This window comes from Malaclemys terrapin, chromosome 1 (assembly GCF_027887155.1).
Source record: "Malaclemys terrapin pileata isolate rMalTer1 chromosome 1, rMalTer1.hap1, whole genome shotgun sequence".
NCBI lineage: Eukaryota > Metazoa > Chordata > Testudines > Emydidae > Malaclemys > Malaclemys terrapin.
This window is the reverse complement of record NC_071505.1, coordinates 241,587,592-241,612,911: the sequence shown is the minus strand read 5'-3', so window position 1 is coordinate 241,612,911 and position 25,320 is coordinate 241,587,592. Positions and strand designations below refer to the sequence as shown.

The window sequence follows — 25,320 nt, the reverse complement described above, 5'->3', positions numbered from 1 at the left end:
CTGATTTCTGTCATCTAGAATGGTGGAATTCTCATGAGATCAGCTGTTCTTGTGAAATTTCAGTTATCTTTGGGCAAAATCTCGTGAAAACTGTTCTGGTCAGTCTTTGTTCACAGCTGAACCGGGTAGTAGGTCCTAATCAGTTTTGGATTTGACCTCAAACCACAACTGGGGAGGGGTTTGAATTTTACTTCCCCAGTCCTGCCCTCCATCACACACAAATTCAAGGTTAAGGTTCAAGGTTCTGCTCTTGGCCCAACTCTGATTGTAAATATAATCCATATGCTTCCCACAGTCAGCTCTCCCATATTACCTGTCAGACTCAACAGTTTGCAGCTTTAAAAGTGGTCTATGTTTACATTTTCTCAGCTAAAATTCAACATTTCCAAATGATTTATACAGAGACAGTCATTTCAAGGGGATTCTTTTGTTTTCAAATACTGTCACAGTTTGGGGTTGAAGAGAATGTGCCAAGACTCATTCTTCTTAGCCTGTCCAGAATGCGTGGCCTGCAGTTAGAATACCTGCTCTTTCACGCAAAGAATTACAAATGGATTCCCCATACAAGGTAAGAACTGTTCAAAATACAGACACGGTGCTCTGACAACCTTTCCTCCTCACTCAGACACTATGCTGGTGTGCACAAAGCCATGCTTCATTATTCATGAGATGCATTTTCTGTCAAAAACCAGGGGACCTAGAGCAGGGCTGACCTATGACCTTTCCAAAAGCAGGGAAGAATAATTTATAAGGGGTGAAAATGGAAGCAAGATGAGCCATCTGAGGCTTAAGCACAATTAGTGTGCCATGAGACTTCGTCAGCTGTCTAGGGCATCTCAGTTATGGACAGCTCCTCTGCACCAGTTACCTAATTCAACTTCAATTTTATCACAGGCCTGCAGCGTTACTACATTTTCAATAAAAATTCATTTAACGGGCATGTCAGAACACTCTGCATGATGGACAGCCACTATTACCTTTTCAATGGCAGTTCTTATGTTTAATGGCGTATACTCAGCATGTCGGAATCAAGCATACTACATGCAAATTCTCTTAAAAGCCAATGAAATGGAGATCAAAGCAACGCTTCTTGCAACAGAAATGCTTTGTTTCCAACTCTTATTGTTTTCCAATATGTGTTGTGTTTGTGCTATTTTTTCCAGCTGCTGTGGTTTGAAGCTCATAATTTTACCTCCAAGCAGCTCTAAGCTTTTAGTAAATGAAAAGGCCACCACACATTTCCAAATGAATTCAAAATAATATAAGAAACCTATACACAAAGTATTAGCTAGTGGGAAGCAGCTGAGTTGGTACCACTTGTATAACAATGAACAAGTTAGTAAAGCTTGCAGTCTTCAATTGCTAGTTAAATGGTATGCAGAAATACTTTTATTATATGTGATTTCATACTCTGATTTTGTCCCGATACATATCACTGTTGAACATGTATAATGTGTGTCTTTCTGGAGAAATGAGTGGCTTATAATAATGTAGCAACTTATAGATGAACAAAAACCATGTCAAAACAACATGAAGGGTCTGGTTTAAATCAACAAAAGCCACAACATGTTTGCATAATAAGTGAAATGTAAAGGTCATTTTTATAATACTGTTTTTTAAAATACTTTTATAATACAGCAGTGCTTTATATTTGTGGGCAAGTATGTGTTAAAAAGTATATGCAGTGCTGTGAAAAGGTAAAGAAAAATATTGCAGTGAAGTAAATATCAACCCTAGAATAAAGACAAGGTGGGTGAGGTAGCCTTTTATTGGATGAACTTCTGTTGGCGAAAGAGACAAGTTTTTGAGCTACACAGAGCTCTTCTTCAAGTCTGGGAAAGTTATTCGGAGGATATGGCTACATTGCAATTAAACATCCGTGGCTGGCCCTTGTCAGCTGACTTAGGCTCGCAGGGCTTGGGCTATGGGGCTGTTTGATTGAGGTATAGACATTTGGGTTAGGGTGACCAGATGTCCCGATTTTATCGGGACTGTCCCGATATTTGCTTCTTTGTCCCTGACACTGGACAAAGAAGAAATTTTCCCTTCCGCTCTGGCGCTTGGGCCCCCCTCGCCCCGGCTCCGCCCTCTCCTTCCCCCATTGGCTCCCTCCCCAAATCCCCGCCCTGGCCCCACCTCTTCCCCAGCATTCCTCCATGGCGGTGCAAGCCTGGAGGGAGGGGGTGGTGGCGGTGCCTGGATCCTGGAGCTGGTGAGTCAGCTCCAGCACCCGGGCACCGGACGGGCAAAGGGGGGCTGGCAAGGGAGGGAGACGGGGGGCTCAGCTGTGAGCCCCCCCGCCGCGCCAGAGGGCTTCTGCACCCGGGGCTGGGAGTGCAGCCTGAAGGCTGCTCCAGCCCTGCAGCCCATGGGGCAGCGCGGAGCAGGCAGGGGCCAGGTGGGCGGCGCAGGGGCCTGGGCCGAATCCCTGCTACTGCCAGGGAGCCCCGCGCCTCTCCCTCCCACTCGCGGCTGCGGCTCCTTCCCGGCGGGACGCACCCCCGGCCTGCCCCGCGCACATGCGGTGCGCGTCCAGCTGCTCCTTCCCGGTGGGAGGGAGACTAGGCGCGGGGGACGTGCGCCTCATGTGGCCGGGGCAGCGGGAGGCGCGTCCCGCCGGGAAGGAGCCACAGCCGCAAGTGGGCGGGAGAGGCACGGGGCTCCTTGGCAGCAGCGGGGATTCGGCCCCTGCCGCCCCCCCGGCTCCTGCCTGCTCCGCGCTGCCCCCGCCCGGACCCACTGCGCCCCACATATGCCTGTGGCGGGCCAGGGGGCGGGAGGCTCCGTGGGGAGGGCAGCGCACGGGGCCTGCTAATGCCCCAGGCCCCTTAAAACTTTTTTTTTTTTGCTCCGTCCCCCCCTTTTTTGGCTCCGCCCCCCCTTTTTTGGCTCCGCCCCCGTCCCGATATTTTATACTGGTAATCTGGTCACCCTAATTTGGGTGCAGGCTGGAGCCTGGGCACTGGGACTCTTCCCCCTCACAGGGTCCCAGAGCACAGGCTCCAACACGAGCCTGAACATCTACACTGCAATTAAACAGTCTTGTGGCCCAAGCCCTGTGAACCTGAGTCAGCTGATTTGGGCCAGCCACAGGTGTTTAACTGCAGTGTAGACATACCCAGAGTGTCACAATTAAATACAAGGTGGAATAGATTGTTTATCTGGACAAATTGGAGAAATGTTCTGAGTTAAACAGGATGAAGTTTAACAAAGATAAATGCAAAGTGCTCCACTTAGGAAGAAAAAATCAGTTTCACACATACAGAATGGGAAGAGACTGGCTAGGAAGGAGTACGGCAGAAAGGGATCTAGGGGTTATAGTGGACCACAAGCTAAATATGAGTCAACAGTGTGATGCTGTTGCAAAAAAAGCAAACATGATTCTGGGATGTATTAACAGGTGTGTTGTGAGCAAGACACGAGAAGTCATTCTTCCGCTCTACTCTGCTCTGGTTAGGCCTCAGCTGGAGTATTGTGTCCAGTTCTGGGCACCACATTTCAAAAAAGATGTGGAGAAATTGGAAAGGGTCCAGAGAAGAGCAACAAGAATGATTAAAGGTCTTGAGAACATGACCTATGAAGGAAGGCTGAAAGAATTGGGTTTGTTTAGTTTGGAAAAGAGAAAACTGAGAGGGGACATGATAGCAGTTTTCAGGTATTTAAAAGGGTGTCATAAGGAGGAGGGAGAAAACTTGTTCACCTTAGCCTCTAAGGATAGAACAAGAAGCAATGGGTTTAAACTGCAGCAAGGGAGGTCTAGGTTGGACATTAGGAAAAAGTTCCTAACTGTCAGGGTGGTTAAACATTGGAATAAATTGCCTAGGGAGGTTGTGGAATCTCCATCTCTGGAGATATTTAAGAGTAGGTTAGATAAATGTCTATCAGGGATAGTCTAGACAGTATTTGGTCCTGCCATGTGGGCAGGGGACTGGACTCGATGACCTCTCGAGGTCCCTTCCAGTCCTAGAATCTATGAATCTATGAATCTATAAGTAGTTAGCACTTATTCTAAGTGACAATTCAAGATGAAGTGGCTTGTTAACACCTCTGCAATCATAGGACAAAAAAAGGGGGTTAGTAGGTTGCAGATTGTTGGAATAACCCTTAAATCCAGTGTCTTTATTAAGATCATGATTTTTAGTGTCTAGCAAAGTAATGAATTTGAATTCCCAGTATAGATTTCCTTTGAGGATGAGAACTGAGAGATCAGATATGGAGTGACTGTTTTGTGAAAAGTGTTTGCCCATGGGTGATAGGGTGGTTTTGTCTTTTTTATCATTTTGCTGGGTGAGTTCATTAGAGAGTATAGTAATTGTCTGGTTTCATTCACATAGTTGGCATTTAGTGCACTGGATTGAGGTACACCGCATGTTGTGTGATAGGCATGTGTAGGACCTATGGATCTTGAAAGGTGTGTTATAGGGGGTACTGATCATTGTTGCAGTGGAGAGATGTCTGCAGGTTTTGCATCTTTTGTTCTGGCAGGATGTGATGCAACTTTGAGTTGATGTGGCCTGGTCAGTGAGGAGCTTGCTTCTGATGATGAGCTTGCGGGGCGGAGAGGTTGTGTGAAGGGCAGAGAGGGGGTTCCGGGAAAGATTTCTTTCAGGATGGGATCCCCATCGAGTATGGGTTGTAATTGTTTAATGATACCCTGTATGGGTTCCAGTGTGGGGTGACAAGTGACAACTAAGGATGTGCAGTCAGAGGGTTTTTCCCCCCCTGCATTGAAGCAAGTTCTCTTGGGGTATTTGGGTGGCCCATTCCATGATGAGATCGCCTTTTTTTGGTGAAGCATTCTTGTTTGGTGAAGGCAGTTTTAAGTCTGTTAAGGCGTGTATCCCAGACTTTCTCCTCAGAGCATATTTTGTGGTATCTGAGCATAGATGCCAACTTTTCCCGGCACCGGTGGGTGCTCACCCCCAGCCCTGCCCCAACTCTACCCCTGCCCCGCCCCCATTCCAACCCCTTCCCCAAAGTCCTCACCCCAACTCCACCCCCTCCCCGCCCCATTGGACTCCTTCCCCAAATCCCCACCCCGACCTCTTCCTGGAGCGCGCCGTGTTCCCCTCCTCCCCCTTCCTCCCAGCGCTTGCCACCGCGAAACAGCTGTTTCATGGCGGCAAGCGCTGGGAGCTAGGGGGAGAAGTGGGGATGTGGCGTGCTCAGGGGAGGAGGCGGAGGGGAGGTGAGCTGGGGTGGGAGGGCGGGGCAGGGAGCTGGTGGTGGGTGCAGAGCACCCACCAATTTTTCCCCCTGGGTGCTCCAACCCCAGAGCACCCACAGAGTCGGCGCCTATGTATCTGATTGCCTGGCTGTAGGTAACAGATGTCTTGGTGTGTTTGGGGCAGTTACTGGATCTGTGAAGGTAGGTGTGGTGATCTGTGGGTTTCTTGCATATAGTTGTTTTTAGGGTTCCATTGTTGAAGCTGATTGTGGTGTTCAGGAAACTGATGCTGGTGCAGGAATGTTCTAGACAGACTTTAATGGATGGGTGGTGATTGAATTTGTCATGGAAATCTATGAGAGAAGTTAGTTGTCTGTCCAGGGGATGAACATATCATCAATGCGTCTCAGGTATATCTTCTACAACATTTGCATGGCTGCACTGTGCCACAGCACTGGTTGTGCATCTAAGCACACACACTGATTGAACTGTGTCCACATCACAGGGCTAGATTATGATCCCTTTACTCACAGTGAAGAGTACCTTTTTCCACCAAAGTCGCAAAGAAGTCAAGTGGAATACTGGTGGAGTAAGATATTAGTGTGAATAAGGGCATTGCAATCTGGCCCTTAATGATTTGGAAACAAACAACATTTTGTTACAAAAGATTTTCAGTCACTTTTAAGGTAAAAGTCTTTTTTGCTTCCACCCATTGTACCTAAGTACTGCAGTGATTTTTCAGCAGGGTGGAATTTTACAGACAAATTCTACTCAAAAAGGGGTAGGTTAGGGATGGTCTTTGTGTTTAAGTTTTAATTTCCTGGGTTATTAGTTCAGGACAAACCTTCATATTATTTTAACGGAGTGTGTGTGAATTTCTTTTTGATTAATTCAAGAACAAAAAAATGATAAACTGTAACATCTCTGGGAAGTCCAAACATGTCATTTCTACATTAACTAAAACGTGTGTGATTTATCTGATATGTTAAGGTCCCTGATCCATGTTTAGTACTTAGTATTATTTTACTGATGGAGCTGTCACAATTTATCATGGCATAATTACAGTACTGCATTGTGTGGGCCCTATTCTCATCTCCATTCTTCAGGCTAGAAATGAACAGAATGGGCAGAATTTACAGCCATAAGGTTCTGGAGAGGGCAGGTGAAGGGGAAATGCAGCTACAAATTTGATCCTCCCTTACACTCAGACTCCCTCAGACTTATTTACTCTACAGATGCTTAAAGGGAAGCTAAACTGTAACCTACACATCAAGAATATGGAAGATGGTGTAAGAAGGTACATACATGTTAGAGTACGGTGGAGGCTATGTCAGCTTACATCTTCCAGCTCCTCGACTTGTAAATTACAACAAGCGAGACTCTCTTACACATTAAGGGAGTGGCTATACGTAACTCTAAGGATGTGTGAGTCTAACATACACATTATCCACATCACTTGTGAGTTTTGCTCCCGTCCCTGCCTTATCAGATCCCCGCCAGTCCCATGTAGGATGTACTCATGAGGATGTACCTCAAAAGTTTCTCTCCGACTTCTGGGGAGTTTTCAATAAAATTTGTATGGGCTCCCCCGACTATTACATATGAAGGGAGGATATGACTGAAATCAGTCAGTATGCTTATTATTGTATCCTGTCATAGTCTCTGACTAGTAGTTACTTGGCAAACACAGTATTGGTAAATTACAGATGTAGGTCCCTTCCAGTCCTATGATTCTATGATTCTTATAGGAATAAATTATTATTGATCTATAATAGGGCTGTCAAGCGATTAAAAATTAATCTCGATTAATCGCGTTGTTAAACAATCATGGAATACCATTTATTTAAATATTTTTCAATGTTTTCTACATTTTCAAATATATTGATTTCAATTACAACACAGAATACAAAGTGTATAGTGCTCATTTTATATTTATTTCTGATTACAAATATTTGCACCGTAAAAAACAAGAAAAAGTATTTTTCAGTTCACCTCACACAGGTACTGTAGTGCAATCTCTTTATCATGAAAGTTGAATTGAAAATGTAGCATTATGTATAAAAATAACTGCACTGAAAAATAAAATGATGTAAAACTTTAGAGCCTACAAGTTCAGCCAATCGCTCAGACAACCAAATTTGGTTACAATTTACAGGAGATAATGCTGCCTGCTACTTGATTACAATGTCACCTGAAAGTGAGAACAGGCGTTTGCATGGCACTGTTGTAGCCAGCGTCACAAGGTATTTACGTGCCAGATGCGCTAAAGATTCATTTGTCCTTTCATGCTTCAACCACTATTCCATAGGACATGTGTCCATGCTGATAATAGGTTCTGCTCGATAACAATCCAAAGCAGAGCAGACTGATGCATGTTCATTTTCATCATCTGAGTCAGATGCCACCAACAGAAGGTTGATTTTCTTTTTTGGTGGTTTGGGTTCTATAGTTTCTGCATCGGGGTGTTCCTCTTTTAAGGGTTCTGAAAGCATGCTCACACCTTGTCCCTCTCAGATTTTGGAAGGTACTTCAGATTCTTAAACCCTGGGTCAGGTGCTGTAGCTATTTTTAGAAATCTCACACTGATACCTTCTTTGCATTTTGTTAAATCTGCAGTGAAAATGTTCTTAAAAGGAACAACATGTGTTGGGTCATCATCCGAGACTGCTGTAACATGAAATATATGGCAGAATGTGGGTAAAACAGAGCTGAAGACATATAGGTCTCCCCCAAGGAAGTCAGTCACAAATTTAATTAACACATTATTTTTTAATGAGCGGCATCAGCATGGATGCATGTCCTCTGGAATGGTGGCCGAAGCATGAAGGGGCATACGAATGTTTAGCATATCTGGCACGTAAATACCTTGCAACGCTGACTATGTGCCATGAGAATGCCAGTTCTCACTTTCAGGTGACGTTGTAAATAAGAAGCAGGCAGCAGCATTTCCTGTAAATGTAAACAAACTTGTTTGTCTTGGTGATTGGTTGAACAAGATGTAGGACTGAGTGGACTTGTAGGCCCTGAAGTTTTACATTGTTTTGTTTTTGAGTGCAGTTATGTAACAAAAAAAATCTGCATTTGTAAGTTACACTTCCAGGATAAAGCGATTGCACTACAGAACTTGTGTGAGATTAATTGAAAAACACTATTTCTTTTATCATTTTTACAGTGCAAATATTTGTAATAAAAAAGAATAATAGAAAGAGAGCACTGAACACTTTGTATTCTGTGTTGTAATAGAAATCAATATATTTGAAAATACAGAAAACATCCAAAATATTTAATAAATATCAATTTTTTTTAGTTAATCGCACGAGTTAACTGCAGTGAACTGACAGCCCTAATCTATAACTAAGGGTACGATTTAGTCATGGGTATTTTTAGTAAAAGTCATGGACAGGTCAGGGGCAATAAACAAAAATTCACAGCCCGTGACCTGTCCAAAACGTATACTATAAATATCGCTGACTAAATCTGGTGGGGAGGGCAGCTGCTGCAGGGAGCGCCCTGGGGCCACTGTTGGGGGCGGCGTCCCGGGGGACCACTGCCAGGAGCTGATGAGTAGCAGCAGCTCCAGCTGCTCCAGGGACTGCTGCTCGGGCGGTCTCCGGGGCCAGCGGCGGGACTGCCAGAGCAGCAGCCGGTGCAGCTGGTCGCAGGGCTGCCCGAGCAACTGGTTGCAGAACTGCTCCAGCAACGGCCAGTGTGGCTGGCCCTGGGGCCATCTGAGTAGCTGGCCCTGGAGCCAGCTGCTTAGGCAGCCCCGGGGTCAATCACACTAGTCAGTGCAGACGTCACAGAGGTCACGGAATCCATGACTTCCGCGACCTCTGTGACAGACACGGAGCCCTCTCTATACATGACTACTATAAGATTAAATGTTCCTTCGCAATGTGCATCCAGCATGTGAGTTTCACAGTGATATTGTTGCCCTGTTGAGTAGCCAGGATGTTACTCATGTTCAGCGATAGGAATGACAGGATTGCTAGTAGGTATTCCATTATATAACAGAAAGCGAGAATACAATCCATGTTACTTTTGTCCTTGAAAATAATCAGATTACTTCTCAGGATTAAATTTTTTAAATGTAGTGCATTCCTATAATCAGTTAGTCTAACACACTGGGCAACATTCTCCAGTCCCTTACACCTTGTGTAGTGATTTATGCCTGTACAAAGGGGAAACAAAATACTATCACATTACAAAGGCAGCATTTTGCCCCACTCTACCCCACAGGTGTAAATGACTACACAAGGGTAAAACAATGGCGTAGCAGACACATCATCTGTGTGTGTTCTACAGCCAATTTACAATAGTAAATATTATTGACTATTTTACCGTGTTTTTAAATGTACACTTCACCAAAAATTATTAGGATAAATTCAGAACTAGTCTCTTTGAAAAGACTCTTTTTTAAATGCAGTGTTGTCATAGCAGTGTCAGCCCCAGGATATTAGAGACACAAGGTGGGTGGGTGAGGTAGTATCTTTTATTGGACCAACTTCTGTTGCTGAGAGGGACAAGCATTTGAGCTACACAGAGCTCTTCTTCAGATCTACGAAAGCTACTCAGAGTTTCACAGCTAAATACAAGACAACAGATAGTTTAGCATAAGTAGTTAGCACCCCTAGTTGTCACCTATCACCCTATATTGGAATTTATATGGTGCATCATGGGGTATTAGGGTGACCAGATGTCCCGATTTTATAGGGACAGTCCCATTTTTGGGTCTTTTTCTTATATAGGCTCCTATTACCCCCCACTCTGTGGCCCGATTTTTCACATTTGCTGTCTGGTCATCCTATGGGGTATCATCAAACAACTACAACCCATACACAATGGGGACCACATCCAGAAAGAAATCTTTCCTGAACCCCTCTCTTCTGACCTTCAAGCAAGCTCCCAAACTCTCCAAGCTCACAATCAGAAGCCCCCCACAGACCAGGACACTGCCAGAACAAGAGACGCAAAACCTGCAGATGTATCCCCACTGCTACAATGATCAATATCTCCCACAACACACCTTTCAAGATCCATGGGTCCTATCAGAACATGTGGTGTGCCTCATCCAGTGCACTAAATGCCCCAATAACAACTATGTGGGTGAAACCAGACAATCACTGTGCTCTTGAATGAACTCACACAGGAAAATGATAAAAGACAAAAACACCACATCACCCGAGGGTGACACCTTTTACAAAGTGATCACTCTATATCTGACCTATCAGTCCTCACTCATCCTCAAAGGAAACCTGGACAAAACTTTCGAAAGATGAACCTGGGAGCTTAAATTCATAACTTTGCTCGACATTAAAAATCATGGTCTTAGGGCTTGTCTACACTGGCAACGTTAAAGCGCTACCAGCCCTCTAAAAAAACCACCTCCATGAGGGGCGCGGCTCCCAGCGCTGGTGCACTGTCTACACTCGCGCTTTACAGCGCTGTAACTTGCTGCGCTCAGGGGGTGTTTTTTCACACCCCTGAGCGAGAAAGTTGCAGCGCTGTAAAGTGCCAGTGTAGACAAGCTCTTAATAAAGACACTGGATTTATGGCCTATGTGCTAACTACTTAATGCTAAACTATCTGTTTGATCTTGTATTTAGCTGTGACCCACTGAGTACCCTTCCCAGACCTGAGGAAGAGCTCCGTGTAGGTCAAAAGCTTGTCTCTCTCACCAACAGACGTTGGTCCAATACAAAATACTACCACACTCACCTTATTTTTTTATTTAAATCTCAGCTGTCACTTTTTGAGTTCAGCAAACATACAAAATATTGAGAAATCGCTCATTGTTATTTGATTCACGCTCATGTAATTTACAAATGGACAGAGTGATTATTTTGAAATTTTAGTTAGGGGTGGAGAAATTGGGCTGTGGCTGAGACACACTCTGCTCAGTTGAAGTCTAAAGATAATGGTTACAGCATAGTCTGAAATCTCCCCAAATAGGGGTTTGTTTACAAGTGAAACATGACTGACCCTAATCACGTTTATTACTTAGAGAACTAAAATCGAATAGTAACATTTTAGGGTGGTCTGAAGTGGTGTCATTGAAAAAAAAAAAGGTCAATGAACAGCAAAGTGTCGCGCACAATGTCTAATTATATATAAACCACATCCATGTATTTAGGTAGGTGACCCTGATATTGCAGGTATAATAAATGAAGCTATTTATCAGACCTTATCTCTTCCTCAGCTCAGCGTTACAGTTATGTGATGCATTTTTTACCTGGGCTGGAGCACTGGATGAAAGATGAGTCAAGTCTCCGATTCTGGCAGCAGCTCGGGGATCGCTAGAGCTGATCAAAACTGGAGCACTAATGTCCATGGAATGCCTGTTATGCATGGCCTGAGAGGATTTGTGTGTCATACTGAGAGCAGTGAAGGAGTGGCGTTTCTTGGCATTCTTCTTGCCATCAATATGCCGCTGAATGGCACTGACTGCTCCTGTATTGTTTAAAGTAGAGCACTGGGCCAAATTTACTGCCATGTTGGTGTCAGATGGCAAAGGGACATCACAGCCAGATGCAGCAGCTAAGCATGTCTTGTCCATCTCTATAAGCTGTTTAGCTGATTCGTTGAGCTAAGTGCAGAGAAAAAAAAAAAAAGAAGAATGGGGAAATTAAAGAACTGTCACATCTAGCCATTGAACCTGCGAGTTCAAATGCTGCACTCATGCCAGCGCTATTAGGACTTCACTTACAGAAGCACCAAAATCCTTCTGAGCGTTTAAAAATAAATAGTGGAAGTCCATAATTCTAATACTCTTGCACCCATGTTGAGTGTAATCCCATGGAAATCAATTGGACTATTCGTCGAGTAGCGTACTATTCAACGTGGGGCGTGGGTAAGAGTATCAGATGTTGGGCCTAAATGTGGGCTTAAATACACTGCAGGCTTTAGAACTGACCCCAGAGGAGCTCTATTCCTACTTGCTGGACAAACTGTGCACTTGGGAAATTTTTGTTTAAATACCAGTAATCCATAATATGTTTATTTTGCTATTTTGTATTGACTTGTGTACTAGACAAGTCAGTACAATTCAGGCTAAAGAATTCAGTTTCCTGAAAGCAGCTACAAGCTTTCAACTCCCCAAGGCACTAAAGAAGACAGTATAGTATTTCTATCCATGTCAAGCGATATGAACAGAAGAAAAAAACAAAATAGTAGGGAATATAATTTATATCCACTTTAAGGCCCGTTACACAGCCAAAGCAGCCCAATGGTCTGAGCAGCCAGAAATGGAGGAACCCAAAACTACAGCCCACTTTTCAAAACGTAACCAGAAGTAATTTGCCTGAGACTACAGAAGGAGCCATTGTCACAGCTTGGGTTAGAACTCAATACTTCCTGCATTCCCTAGTCCTGTGCAGAGTGCGCTATGCTAGATTCTTTTTGCAGACAATGCCTCTCTCATCTCAAATGCTAGGCCAGCAAAGCCTGGCTAAGTTTAACAAAATTGTTGGTGTTGAATAAAATGATGCGTTTGTTACCCTGTGTACCCATGCTGCTGTATCAGTAAATGCTACTAAAGAATTCACTAATATCACTTTGTCTATGCCCTGCTAATGTCTCCAGTATAATATCTCACTTTTCCCAGGGTTATTATAAATATGTGCTCTAGGCTTGTCAGACCAAGAGCATTTCTTCCAAAATCACTCTAATATTTTTTCTTTAAACATAGCTAATATTTTTATCTGGGTACAAAATTAAAGCAAAAGCTTTTTCCTATTGTATCATTTCAACTGAGCAGTATCACAGAGGCACCTATTCTCACAAGATGCAGTCAAAGCCTAATAAACAGGAAACATTAAAAATTATTCCCAAGGACTCTCTCCCACAGTTTCAAACTTAGCATACAGTGCACATAGAAGGCAGACATTGGAGAGGAGGCAGCATACCACTAATGTCTATTCACCACCAACTATTCATGATCAATTTAACAGCTATGGGTGGCCCTGCCCCTAAAAAATTCAGAAAACATGCTATGTGGAAGTCCCATTTCTCTGAGGTTCTGACTTGCCAGCTAATATAACGCATATGGGAAAGAACCTTTCTGACACAGTTAGAAATTCTTTAGACACACAGAGATGACCATATTCACTGTTCTACAAGGCACATTCTGGAGTAAGAAGCATTTTCTAAGGGTATGTCTACACTACGGGATTAATCCGAATTTAGATAATTCGGATTTGAGAAACAGGTTGTATAAAGTCGAAATGAGTGCGGCCACACTAGCACAGTAATTCGGTGGTGTGCGTCCAAGTACCGGGGCTAGCGTCGATTTCTGCACCGTTGCACTGTGGGTAGCAATTCCATAGCTATCCCATAGTTCCCGCAGTCTCCTGCGCCCATTGGGATTGTGGGTTAAGGTCCCAGTGCCTGATGGGACAAAAAACATCGTCGCAGGTGGTTCTGGGTACAGCCTCACTCCCTCCCTCCCTCCCTCCCTGCATGAAAGCAACGGACGGCAGACAACCATTTTCGCGCCTTTTTTCCTGGGTGGGTGAACACTGCAGACTCCATACCACGGCAAGCATGGAGCCCGCTGAGGTCAAGACAGCACTCATGAATATTGCAAACACCTCGCGCGTTCTTGTGGAGTTTATGCTCAGCCAGGACCAGAAAAACGAGGCGAGGAGGCAGCGGCGGCGGCAGCGCAGCGACAAGCATGATGAGGACATGGACACGGACACGGACACAGAATTCAGTGAAACCACAGGCCCCGGTGCTTTGGAGATCATGTTGTTAATGGGGCAGATTCTATCCATGGAACGCCGATTCTGGGCAAGGGAAACAAGCACAGACTGGTGGGACCGCATAGTGTTGCAGGTCTGGGACGATTCCCAGTGGCTGCGGAACTTTCGCATGCGTAAGGGCACTTTCATGGAACTTTGTGACTTGCTTTCCCCTGCCCTGAAATGCCAGAATACCAAGATGAGAGCAGCCCTCACAGTTGAGAAGCGCGTGGCGATAGCCCTGTGGAAGCTTGCAACGCCAGACAGCTACCGGTCAGTCGGGAATCAATTTGGAGTGGGCAAATCTACGGTGGGGGCTGCTGTGATGCAAGTAGCCAAAGCAATCACTCAGGTGCTGCTACGAAAGTTAGTGACTCTGGGAAATGTGCAGGCTATAGTGGATGGTTTTGCTGCAATGGGATTCCCTAACTGTGGTGGGGCACTAGACGGAACCCATATCCCTATCTTGGCACCGGAGCACCAAGCCACCGAGTACATAAACCGCAAGGGGTACTTTTCAATGGTGCTGCAAGCACTTGTGGATCACAAAGGACGTTTCACCAACATCAACGCGGGCTGGGCGGGAAGGGTTCATGACGCTCGCGTCTTCAGGAACACTACTCTGTTTAAAGGGCTGCAGCAAGGGACTTACTTTCCGGACCAGAAAATAACCGTTGGGGATGTTGAAATGCCCATAGTTATTCTTGGGGACCCAGCCTACCCCTTAATGCCATGGCTTATGAAGCCATACACAGGCAGCCTGGACAGGAGTCAGGAGCTGTTTAACTACAGGCTAAGCAAGTGCAGAATGGTGGTAGAATGTGCATTTGGCCGTTTAAAAGGTCGCTGGCGTTCATTATTGACTCGCTCTGACCTCAGCCAAAGAAATCTCCCCATTGTTATTTCTGCTTGCTGTGTGCTCCACAATCTCTGTGAAAGTAAGGGGGAGACCTTTATGGCGGGGTGGGAGGCTGAGGCAAATCGCCTGGCTGCTGATTACGCGCAGCCAGACACCAGGGCGATTAGAAGATCACACCATGAAGCGCTGTGCATCAGAGAAGCTTTGAAAACCAGTTTCATGGCTGGCCAGGCTACCGTGTGAAATATCTGTTTGTTTCTCCTTCATGAAAACCCTCCCCCTTTACTGACTGATTTTCTGTAAGGAACCCACCCTGCCCCTTCCCCCAGCTTTCTTTCAAACCAAATAAAGTCACTATCATTTAAAAATCATTTATTCTTTATTAATAGATTAGAAAAAGAGGGAGGGAATCCGGGTGGTATTTGGGAGGAGGATTGCTGGGAAGGAAAAAGCCACAAAGAAAAGGTTAAAAAAATGACAGCCTTTTGCTTGGGCTGTCTACTGGGGTGGAATGGGAAGGTGTACGGAGCCTCCCCCCCCGCGTTCTTACACGTCTGGGTGAGGAGGATACGGAACATGGGGAGGGGGGAGGGTGGAACAGGGGCTGAAGCGGCAGTCTGTTTTCCAGCAGCCGTTCCTGAACCTCCACCAGACGCCGGAGCAGCCCCAGCATTGCATCCTTCATCCTCTGGTCTTCCTGCCGCCATCTCTCATCTCGATCGTCTCTCCTCTCCTCACGTTGGTCCCTCCTCTCCTCACGTTGGTCCCTCCTCTCCTCACGTTCACTGACTTCTTTCCTATACTTTGAAACTGTTTCCTTCCACTCATTCAGATGAGCTCTGTCACTCCTGCTGGATTGCATAATTTCAGAAAACATGTCCTCCCGCGTCTTCTTCTTACGACGCCTTATCTGTGATAACCTTCGGGATGGAGGAGGGAGGCTTGAGGAATTTGCAGCTGCTGTAGGGAGGGGAAAAAAGAGAGAATTGTTTTAAAAGCTACATTTTGCAGAACAATGCTTATACTCTTTCACGGTGACCAACACTGTTCACATTACATAGCACATGTGATTTCTGTGCAAGGTCGCATTTTGCCTCTTAATGCTGAGTGCTTGTGGCTTTGCTGCTAGAGATCACAGGTCTGGGCAACAGAATTCGGCTTGCATGCGGCCATGGTAAGCCATTGTTTTACAGCTTCTGCACCCTCCTTTCCCACATACCAAGCATAGCCTGTAGAGTGCTGCAGAAGCCTGGCCAATCTCAGCCAGTTGGGGGGGGGGCAGTGTGGGGGGGCTTGTCTGGGCCCCTTCAGGCAAGTAGAGTGCTGCGGTTTTTCTGTTAACATTCAGCAGCACCAGAAAACAAACTAACCCCCCCCCGCCATGAATTCTCTGGGATGATCACGGTACCCCTCCCCCCACCGCATGGCTGGTATCAGGGAAGATCCCTGCAGGCACCAAACTACCCCCCCCCCCGCCGCCGCCGCCCCCCCTCGCCATGAATTCTCTGGGATGATCACGGTACCCTCCCCCCACCGCGTGGCTGGTAACAGGGAAGAACCCTGCTAGCCAAACGCGGAAAACTTCAGGGCCAATTTCCCATCTGCGCTTGGCTAACTGCAGGGAAGGATTTATTTTCCGCCACAGGCAAACAGCCCAGTAGGAACGGCCACCTCTGTCCCCTTAATTAAGTTCCCGTATTTCAACCAGGTTACCAGGAGTGATATCACTCTCCTGAGGATTACACAACAAGATAAAGAACGGATGTTGCTTGAATGCCAGCAAACACCGGGACCATACGCTGCTAGGCTTTGTCAGGCAATGATACCAGATTACTTGCTGCAAGCATGGCGTGGTCAAGTGTCCTACCATGGAGGAGGGAATAAGGATGCACTGCCCAGAAACCTTCTGGCAAGGCTTTCGGAGTACCTCCAGGAGAGCTTCATGGAGATGTCCCTGGAGGATTTCCGCTCCATCCCCAGACACGTTAACAGACTTTTCCAGTAGCTACAGACTTTTCCAGTAGCTGAACTGACCGCGAATGCAAAGTCAGGCAAAGTAATCATTAAAAACCGTTTGCTTTTAAAACAAGTTTTATATTTTAAAAGGTAAACTCACCTGAGGTCCCTTCCATGGGGTCAGAGTCTTGGGTACTGGCTTGGGAGGCTTGGGAGGGTACTTCAGTCAGGGTGAGAAAAAGATCCTGACTGTTGGGGAGAATGGAGTGCTGTGTGCTCTCTGCAAGCTCATCCTCCTCCTCCTCCTCCTCTACCCCATCGGCAGAATCCTCAGGCGTCGAGACTATCCCCGACCCAGAATCCACGAACAAAGGTGGGGTAGTGGTGGCAGCCCCCCCTAGAATTGCATGCAGCTCGGCGTAGTAGCGGCATGTCCGCGGCTCTGACCCGGAGCGACCGTTTGCCTCCTTTGTTTTTTGATAGGCTTGTCTGAGCTCCTTGACCTTCACGCGGCACTGCTCAGAGTCCCTATTGTGGCCTCTCTCCATCATGCCCTTGGAAATTTTTTCAAAAGTTTTTGCATTTCGTCTTTTAGAACGAAGTTCTGCAAGCACTGAATCCTCTCCCCATACAGCGATCAGATCCAGTACCTCCCTCACGGTCCATGCTGGTGCTCTTTTTCGATTATCAGCCTGCATGGTTACCTGTGCTGATGAGGTATCTGTGGTCACCTGTGCTCTCCATGCTGGGCAAACAGGAAATGAAGTTCAAATGTTCGCGGGGCTTTTCCTGTCTACCTGGCCAGTGCATCCGAGTTCGGATTGCTGTCCAGAGCGGTCACAATGATGCACTGTGGGATAGCTCCCGGAGGCCAATACCATCGAATTGCGGCCACACTAACCCTAATTCGAATTGCTAAAATCGATTTTGGCGCTACTCCGCTCGTTGGGGTGGAGTACAGAAATCGATTTAAAGGGCCCTTTACATCGAATTAAATGGCGTCGTTGTGTGGACGGTTACAGGGTTAATTCGAATTAAAGCTGATAAATCCGAATTAAAGTCGTAGTGTAGACCAGGCCTTAGATACTGATTGCCAACAGTCTGAGCATCCCTCAAGGGGTGCTAACAGCTGGGGGCTAAGGAGATGGTATGACTCAGCCAACAGACCTTTATCTTAAACTAGAATACCACACAATGGGGTTTGCATTTAATGAACAGGATCAATATATGAACGAGGTTAACTAAGGTAAATACCTGCACATCTTCTCATATACTAGCACTCTGAGGTTCATCTAAACCAGAGTACACTAAATATTACATGGGATGAATATGAATTTTATTACAGTATTGCTATTAATAAATGCTAATTATTAGGGTGGCACCAAAACAACCCAGTCGAGCTTGAGGCCTCATTATGCTGCACAAACATCCAGAATGACATGCTCTCTGCCTTGAAGACCTGACAATCCAAATTTAAAAACAAGACACAGCAAGTGAAGGTAACAGTAAGAGAGAGGGGGGCAAGACAAGAGTAACAGTAACAGGATCATGCAGTTATGTAGCTTTGTTGTGGAACAGCTTGACGGTTCCAAATCATTGTAAGAGAGTTCTAAAATAATAAATGAATAAATAAATAAATCGGGTCAGCATTTTTCCATAGTTCTCATAAGTCTTATGGATGCCTGTCTCCAGTTTACAAAGTCTCATTCCCAAGTAAGAGGTGATAAAACATTAACATCCAGAAAATAAATATAAACGCTTTGTAATTTTTCATCCACTGACAACCTTCACCAGCCAAACAACCACCTCCAATTAGTGATGTACTGCTACTGACAGTGCTGGGAATAGCTGCGGGGAGTAACTGATACCATTCAATTACAAGGCCATTTTACCAGCTGCACTCTTCAATATGGGACCATTACAGGAGCCAGCACTGTGCACTGCACCTGCCAGTTTTTGCCTATAACAGCTGATCCCATTTGAGATTCTTCACGAATGTCCATTATTTCCCACTTCATCATGTTCTAAATTAGTACAGCCTAATATTTGCCAGCAGGCTCCAAGTGGCAATGAAACCAGATGGTTCTTCTCTCTTAAGTAGGTGTTACAGCTCTGCTTACCCAATCAATGGAGACACCCTTACTGAATTATTTAAAAATGTTAAGGAGGGAAGTGGAGGCACTACCACAATTTATGAGATGGATAAGTCTCTTTTCTGCCACCGAACGCGATGAACTATTTTGCTAGTGAGTATCAAATGGGCTAGGAATATCTTCAGAGTTTAATAAAGTGTTTTTTGGACTCTGTGATAGGACCCTGGTTTCACAGCAATGCCCCATATGGAGACAGAAGTGCTCCTGCTTTTACTCTTAACATCAGGACTATGATTCACTATCTAATAACCCATTTGTAAATCCCATTTGTCAATCTTATCAGAAATACAGTAATGGGCAAACACTGTAGAAAAATGATCGGGCTCTGGCATAATAAAGAAATGCTGGAAATATTTTAGAGAAAAAGTGAATCAATATGTTTATAGCTGTAGCATTTTCTTTTCTTTTTCTTTCTTTTTTGATGACCAAGTTCCGGAGGCTTATCTTCTAGTGAATCTGGCCCCCGGGTACCAATATATGCCTCATAAAGGCACTATGGATATGGAAGAAAAAGCTGAGCTAGGAGATTGATTCCTTTTTGTAATTGGCTTTTACAACTTATTTTTTAACTTGAATACAAACCTCCCATTAAACACTAAGAATTTAAAAATATCATTAATTTCTGTTGTCCTTCAGCTGATCTTTATATAATAACTGTTTTCAGTGTCAACGCTTAATGGAAAGCTCTTTAAAACTTTCCATAATTCGACCCATTGACAGTCTCAGGAACTGGACATTTCTGGAGCCTGGTATATCCTACTGCAATTTACTGAATCTTTAATTTCAGAATCTGAATTTTCTAACATCTCTTTGATGTAAAAATAAAGACTTAGGCTATGTCTACATTACGGACCTTACAGTGGCACATCTGTACTGATGCAGCTGCACTGCTGTAAAGTCTCCTGTGTAGCCGCTCTATGCAGGTGGGAGAGAGCTCTCCCACCGGCATAATTAAGCCACCCCCAACGAGTAGCGGTAGCTATGTCAGCGGGAGAGCACAGCCGACATAGCGCTGTATGCACGAGCGCTTATGCCAACAAAACTTATGTCGCTCAGGGAAGTGGTTTTTTCACACCCCTGAGCAACAAAAGTTTTGCCAACATAAGTGCCAGTGTAGACATGGTCTTAGGTTGAAATCCTAGCCCATCCGAAATCAATGGCAAAACGCCCATTTACTAAAATGGGGCCAGGATTTCACCCCAACTATTTATATAACAAAGTGAGGCATGGGGATATCACAGGAAACTCATCATATAACCATTATGGACAGGATCAGGGCCGGCTCCAGGCACCAGCTTAACAAGCAGGTGCTTGGGGCGGCCAAGGGAGAAGGGTGGCACCTGCGGCAATTTGGGGGCGGCAGGTCCCTCACTCCCTCTAGGAGCAAAGGACCTGCCGCTGAACTGCTGCTGCCGATCGCGGCTTTTTTTTTTTCCCCCAGTTGCCGCCGCCGATTGCGAATGTGGATTTTTTTTTTTTTTGCTTGGGGCGGCAGAAATGCTGGAGCCGGTCCTGGACAGGATCCAGGTGCCGAGCACTCTGACCCTGATGCAACAGAGTGCTTAAGTACGTGCTTAACTTTAAGCATGTGAGTAGTCCTGCAGTTTGGGGGCAGAGTGAAGTTCTATAGGAGGCTTGTGACAGGAAGGAAAAGATCCATTGGAGAGGATCATGTAAAGGTTGTGACATATCATGAAACCTGCTCCTCATGTGAGATTGTCTATAGGGGCTCAGTTAATTGATTTGGGGTCACACCTGGCTAAGATAACTGTATAACAAGCGTCAGCTTGTAGGGTTACTGTGTCCCCTCCCTATGAGGAAAGGCTCACTCTAGTGGTAACTGCACTGATAACTGGGGTTTGGTTTTTCTGGTTTTGTCTGAGAGACAATGATTTTCTCAAAACAAGTTTCCTTCAGGGGCTAGTTCACCTCCACACAACCTTCGCTCTCAAAGGGAACAAATGATCAAGCTCCATTTCATTTAAAAATCTGCTGACCTTGGTTTGAGCCTCGTTGCTCAACAATTCACAATATAAGCTGCCATGACTCTGGCATTTAGCTAAAGACAGTCCATCACCAGGTCATACAAAATGAACCAGGTGCTATTTTTCCCCCTCCATTTCTTTATTTGGTTTTTAGATATTCTACTTGAGCCTTTACCACATGGGCTACAAAGGTACAAGTACTAAGCTGGATCATTCAGGACTATCCTGCTGCCAAAATTGTTTTATTAGACTCCGGATAAACTTTACTTTTCTGCAGAACATATTATGATGATTTTCTCTCTCTCTCTCACAGACATTTCAATCTCATATGTGCGAGTTAAAAAGGGATTGGGTGCAAATGCTATCAAAATTGAGGTAATACAAGACTGAGCTACATTGTAAGTTGTGGACCACATACCTATACATGGGAGTAAGAATTCCCCTTATGCCTCTCTGTGGCCTAATAGACCTTGGGTCTTGGTGCGCAGGAGTATGCAGGACTATTCGCCCACTTCCTCCCTCCTCAGAGCAGGTGGAATTGAGTATAGAGGAAAAATTATATGATGGCAAGCATGGATTGCCAGACTGTGTGTGTGTGTGTCATAATCTGCTGCTGGCATAGGCTAATAGCTAATTACTATACTATGGAGCAAGGAGGAAGCAGAAGTGTTGTATCTACACTAGGAACTTTTCCCAATATAGTAATGTTGCTTAAGCGTGTGATTTTTTTTTTAAACTATATTTCTATACCAGCAAAAACCCTAGTGTAGATGCAGTTATACTAGCAAAAGAGCTTTTCTGGTTATTTATGTATTTGGTTATAGATTTGCTTTTGAGTGATGTCTAGCTGATCAAAACCACAACTTCTCTGTGGTCCTGATTCAGCAAAACATATAAGCACATTCTTAAGTCCCATCAATGGGACTAAAGTGCTTTGCTGAATAAGAATAGGATTACTCAAGCATTTCTAGTGAAACACATGCCTAAGTATTTTGTTGAACTGGAGCCAGTCTGATCTGAGGAGTGGAATTTATGTAAGATCTCCAGAAAAACAATGTTTCATGTTTTCTATGGGCCTTTTGTGGAAACAGTTACCTAATGAAAACATCAGGGATTCTGGTTTGCAAACATAGGTATAAACAATGAAGTCATGTTGAATTCAAGCCCCATTAAAAACAAAGGGGGGAAATCAATGTCTGCTTAATAAAAAAGGATACAATGGTAAGGAAAGAAAAATGTATTCACCGTACTCTGGAGTTAAAAACAAATTAAAACTATTAATAAAGTTTCTTCACAATGTCCCTCTGATAAGATTAGAAATGTTTGTACCCAGACTGCTCATTTTTATATTTTATAGTTAATAAATATGAAGAAGGTTAAACACACTGTTATTTTATGCCTCTCAGAGACTTTGGTAAATTGGCTGATTTTATGATTAAAAATAAACAGTCTGAATTTATTACAATGCTTGCAGTTCACAGTAGGTATTTGTAGAAAATATTATTCTCCTAACTCTCAATAAATTTGTTACACTAGGAATGTTACTTATACTCACAAGTGTGGTGATGTGGATCAATGAATGAGAATGTAACTACATAACTACTTCTGCCCTTGCCAGGTTAATAAGAACAACGGCATCTTTAAATGTGTTTTCGACATTCTAATACATGAGAAACTAAAACAAAAATTTAAAATGTTCAAGCAGCTTTTGTTTGTACTCTCCAAGTTTTCAACCATAGGATCCATTCTGCTCCTACTAAAGTGAAATAGCAAAACTCCAATTGATTCAAATGGAAATAAGATAAAATGCATCCTTAATTACTGATGATTTAAAGGTTTGTGGAGTAGTTAATGAAGTTTAAACAGAACAGTTCTGAAGACTTACAAGTGGGTTGATAAAAAGCAAGTATATTGTTAAAGTTATACTAAATACATTTATAATCTCCATGTTTATAGAAAGCCTCCCAATTTAAGAATAGTTTGAATGTGTTGGATGAAAGTTATAAGATCCTTGCAGCAAGTGCCAATTTATATACCCTTCTTTCATACAAGGAGACATTAATGAAGTATAATGTGAAAGAAGAAATTATAATGAAAACCAAAGCATTACTAGATAGTTCCAGTGTTGCAAGTGTCCTAATTTATTGCAAGGCAGCGTCCAGCAAATGTAGAACACATTTTTCTGGATATGGTTTATTCACTATGGAAGAGAAACTCCCACAATCCCCCTTGCCCACTGTGATTCAGAGAAGATTTGTTCCACGCAGAATGAGACTGAAAATGAAAATGACATAGACTGTGCAGGCACACAAAGTGACAATGGGCATTCTGCTAGGGCACACTGGCAACTCTAAACTCCATGCCTCAATAGCTGCGAAATAGGGTTCACTCAGATATAAAAGCCTGCTAAAAACATAATCATGCTCTTAGAGGAAGATAAATCCCTAAACATATAGCTATGCAGCAGATTGTCTATATTTCTCTTAACAGGCTTACCTAAATTCTGGGGGGTGGGGGGAAATCTCTTTAATACTGTTCCTTGAAACGTAAAAGGTATTTAATAAGCTATTTTCCTGTTTAACAAGATCTTTCTTATTTAGCACCATTGTCATTTCTAAAATATCTAGAGGCTGAAGGAATGTAGTATATTAGAACAATATGTTCTTGAAAGAACGTGTCATCATAATCCTGCAAAATGAAAATAAATGATGCATGCAGCAGGAGTAAACATTAACTCATGGGTGGTGAATTGGGAATATTTTTTTCTTTTCTTTTTTCTCCAACAGTCTTTGGACAGAAAATGATTCATATGGATCTAGGACAAACAAATAGGTTGGGGAATCACATAAAATATATAGTATATTGCAAAGCATAACTCGTTACCTTTTGCAAGTGAAATCTAAATGAATGACTATTGCTGAGGAGAAACGGGAAGAAAAAAAAGAAGACAGGAAATTAAAAATAAAAGAACCCACCAAAAAGAAGTTCAGTTTTCTAATTTTTCCTACTTCTTTCTGGAACAATTCCAGCTTTGCAGCCTTCACCCTTCAAGTATGCTGACTATTCTGTCACTGACATGTCATCTCCAGATGAATGAATCTCAGAACTGCTGCACATCTCCAACATTTCTGAGGATATTTTTCTTCATATCTGTTCACTATGGGCCAGATTTTGCCACTCTTAGTCATGGTGAGTAATATCTTACTTCACAATTGTCCCCATTGAAACCAACAGGAGAGTTAGCAGATTAAGATCCTACACAATGTCAGTAAGGTTGTGTGATAGGGTGTTTACCCCACACAGGTTGCAAAAGAGTAATATGGGCCTCAGACTGGGTGCATCCGGAGGGTGAGCCAGGACTAATTAGAAATAAAGCCCAGCTTGAGGGAGAGCAGGGTTTTGTCTCCCTAAAGGGCTAGGTGATCCCTACTGAGGAAAACCCAGAGGAGAGAAGGTGAGGAAAAATGGTTACCTACCTTTTGTAACTGTTGTTCTTTGAGATGTTTTGCTCATGTCTATTCAGGGCCGCCCAGAGGATTCAGGGGGCCTGGGACAAAGCAATTTCGGTGGGCCCATTCCATAAAAAAATGTCACAATACTCTAGTAACATGTATTTGGAAATGTAAAAAATAACCAGTAAAATACATTCAAAAATTAATTTTTAATAATTTGAAAATACACGAACTACATTATTTAAAAACATCAAATGCTTTAATGGTATGTATACATTTGCAATTACATAATGGGCTGCCACTGGGTGCTGGTGGTGGTTGGTGCCAATGGGCTGTCACTGCCTGGGGGTGGCGCTGCTGTTTCCCAGGGCTGGGTGGGGAGCTGGGCTCTGGGTCAGGGGGTGCCTGGCTCACAGGGGCTGGGCTCAGAGCTGGGGGTCAGGGCTGTGGCAGAGGCGGGGGGAGCCTCCGACATTCTCGTGGAGGCCCCTGCGAGGCCCGGGGCAAATTGCCCCACTTGTCCCCCCCTCTGGGCAGCCCTGTGTCCATTTCCCTTAGTGGTATCCGTAAGGCTGGCTCCAACGCTTTCTGGAGCCCCGCACTCATGTGCACCCTCTCAGTTCCTTCTTGCCGTCAACTCCGACGGTGGAGATGGAGGGTTGGTCACGGAATGGACACGAGCAACACATCTCGAAGAACAACAGTATGAAAAGTAGGTAATAATTGTTTCTTCTTTGAGTGCTTGCTCATATCAATTCTATGTTCGGTGACTCACAAGCAGTATCCTTGGAGGTGGGCTTGGAATTCACGGACGTGCGGCTTGCAATACTGCTGTGATAAATGAGAGGGATAGCTCCCTTTTGTGGACACCCACCCAGCCAGTTGGTTATGAAATCCCTCTTGGTGGTTGTTCTCTACTTGCTTTACCTGTAAAGAGTTAACAAGCCCACAGGTAAAAGGAAAGGAGTGGGCATCTGACCAAAAGAGCCAATGGGACAGCTAGAACT

At 44.3% G+C, this 25,320-nt stretch overlaps 1 protein-coding gene across 3 annotated transcripts in view; it reads right to left on the bottom strand.

Moving 5' to 3' along the window:
- The window catches only part of SH3RF3 (SH3 domain containing ring finger 3), a 402,883-nt gene that overhangs the window by 82,452 nt on the left and 295,111 nt on the right, over window positions 1–25,320 (bottom strand). For 2 of the 3 annotated variants that reach the window (XM_054010738.1, XM_054010746.1), the window contains exon 4: window positions 11,400–11,753. The exons of the other annotated variant lie outside the window; for it this stretch is intronic. In XM_054010738.1, the coding sequence (XP_053866713.1) occupies window positions 11,400–11,753 (354 nt within the window). The remainder of the gene's footprint in view (window positions 1–11,399; window positions 11,754–25,320) is intronic. 3 annotated transcript variants of the gene reach the window in all.